Raw genomic sequence first — 1,566 nt, forward strand, 5'->3', positions numbered from 1 at the left:
CGACGAGGCCGGTGGGGGGCCAGTGGGAGGCCCGCGGCAGCGGGGCCAGGGCGGGCAGGCCTGGCGGGCAGAGAAGTGTCCAGGCCGCAGGGGGCAGCCTGGCGGCTCCAGAAGACGGGAACCCCACTGTCTCCAGGGGCAGGACCGCCAGGGCTCCCAACGGGAATCGTCTCGTCGGGGCGCCGGTTCCGTCCTTCTGTCACCCCGACACCCCTGGGCACAGCCAGGGCCCGTTCAGCCGCGTCCAAAAGCCCACGGGTCCTCAGGCACCCGCCGCCCCGTCCAGGGCACATCCGGCCCCCAGGAAACCAGCAGCAGAACCCGAAGCCCCGGGCCAGGAGGGCTCCCCTCGGCTGGGGGCCTCCGAGCCAGGGGCCGTCCGGGGCCCCCTCCCGCCTTGCCGTGACCCCAGCCTGTGACCGCTCCCGCCGCAGCCCCCCGCTGGCCGCCCGTGGCGCCGGGTCTGGGCATCCCGGGGTCTCACGCCCGCTCCCTTCCAAGCTTGTGAGGATGCAGGACGAGGTGCCCGCGGGTCTGCCCTGGCTGCACCCCAGGGGCCCGAGGGGGAGTCTGAGCCACGGCACACGCTGGCCCTGCCAGGCGTGGGCACACCCCTGTGGGTGCAGGGCCCTACCGGTGTCCCCCAGATGTCCCCAGACAGTGCTCCCCAGCGTGATGGGACGGCCGGGGAGCAGCCTGGAGCTCCCAGGGGAGGGGCGGTGCGGGCCTGGCCGGCCACTCAGGTCAGCCAGCCTGAAGCCGGCCTCCAAGGCCCTGACCCCCGCACAGGTGACTGAGGCCAGGCAGCCCAGCGCACCTGCCCCGGGAACCGCCCTGCCGGAGCCTCCGTGGCCACAGCCCAGTCGCTCCCCTTTGCCCGGCCGCCCCACAGAACCTGCCCCCCGCCCCCCCCCGCTGGTCATCGCCAGGACTGGACAGGCAGGCTGCAGAGAGGGGCTCGGGAGGCGGCGCTTGGAAGGGCTCGTTCGCACGTGGGCGCCTCCCGCGCCCCCGGGGTGCCCCTTCCCCTTAACAAACCCGAGGAGCTGGCAGAGGGGGGCCCTGGTTCTGGGGGAGCCTGAGTCCCACCACCCCTTGCCCGAGGCGCGGTCTGTCCACTGACCCGAGCAGCGCACGTGGGCACCCGCGCCGGTGCACACGCTCACGCCCACACACGCTCACACAGGCACACACACACGCACACCACACGCTCAAGGCGCACACACAGGCGCGCACACGCACGCAGGTGCACACGCACACAGGTGCACACGCTCACACAGGTGCACACACTCACACCCCACACACAGGCGCACACACACACACGCTCAAGGCGCACACACAGGCGCGCACATGCACACGCACGCAGGTGCACACGCACGCAGGTGCACACACTCACACCCCACACACAGGCGCGCACACACACACGCTCAAGGTGCACACAGGCGCGCACACGCTCACACGCACACAGGCCCACACGCTCACACAGGTCCACACGCTCACACAGGTGCACACACTCACACCCCACACAGGCGCACACCCACATGCTCAAGGTGCACACACAGGCGC

General features: G+C 72.0%; 1 protein-coding gene across 1 annotated transcript in view; it reads left to right on the top strand.

The window, feature by feature from the left end:
* The window catches only part of KIF1A (kinesin family member 1A), a 36,985-nt gene extending 36,188 nt beyond the window's left edge, over positions 1 to 797 (top strand). The window contains exon 18 of the mRNA XM_012734776.1: positions 502 to 797. Coding sequence (XP_012590230.1) covers positions 502 to 797 — 296 coding nt within the window. The remainder of the gene's footprint in view (positions 1 to 501) is intronic.
* Positions 798 to 1,566: the final 769 nt, after the last annotated feature.

Source organism: Condylura cristata, unplaced genomic scaffold (genome assembly GCF_000260355.1).
Source record: "Condylura cristata isolate star-nosed mole 26May11 unplaced genomic scaffold, ConCri1.0 scaffold00069, whole genome shotgun sequence".
NCBI lineage: Eukaryota > Metazoa > Chordata > Mammalia > Eulipotyphla > Talpidae > Condylura > Condylura cristata.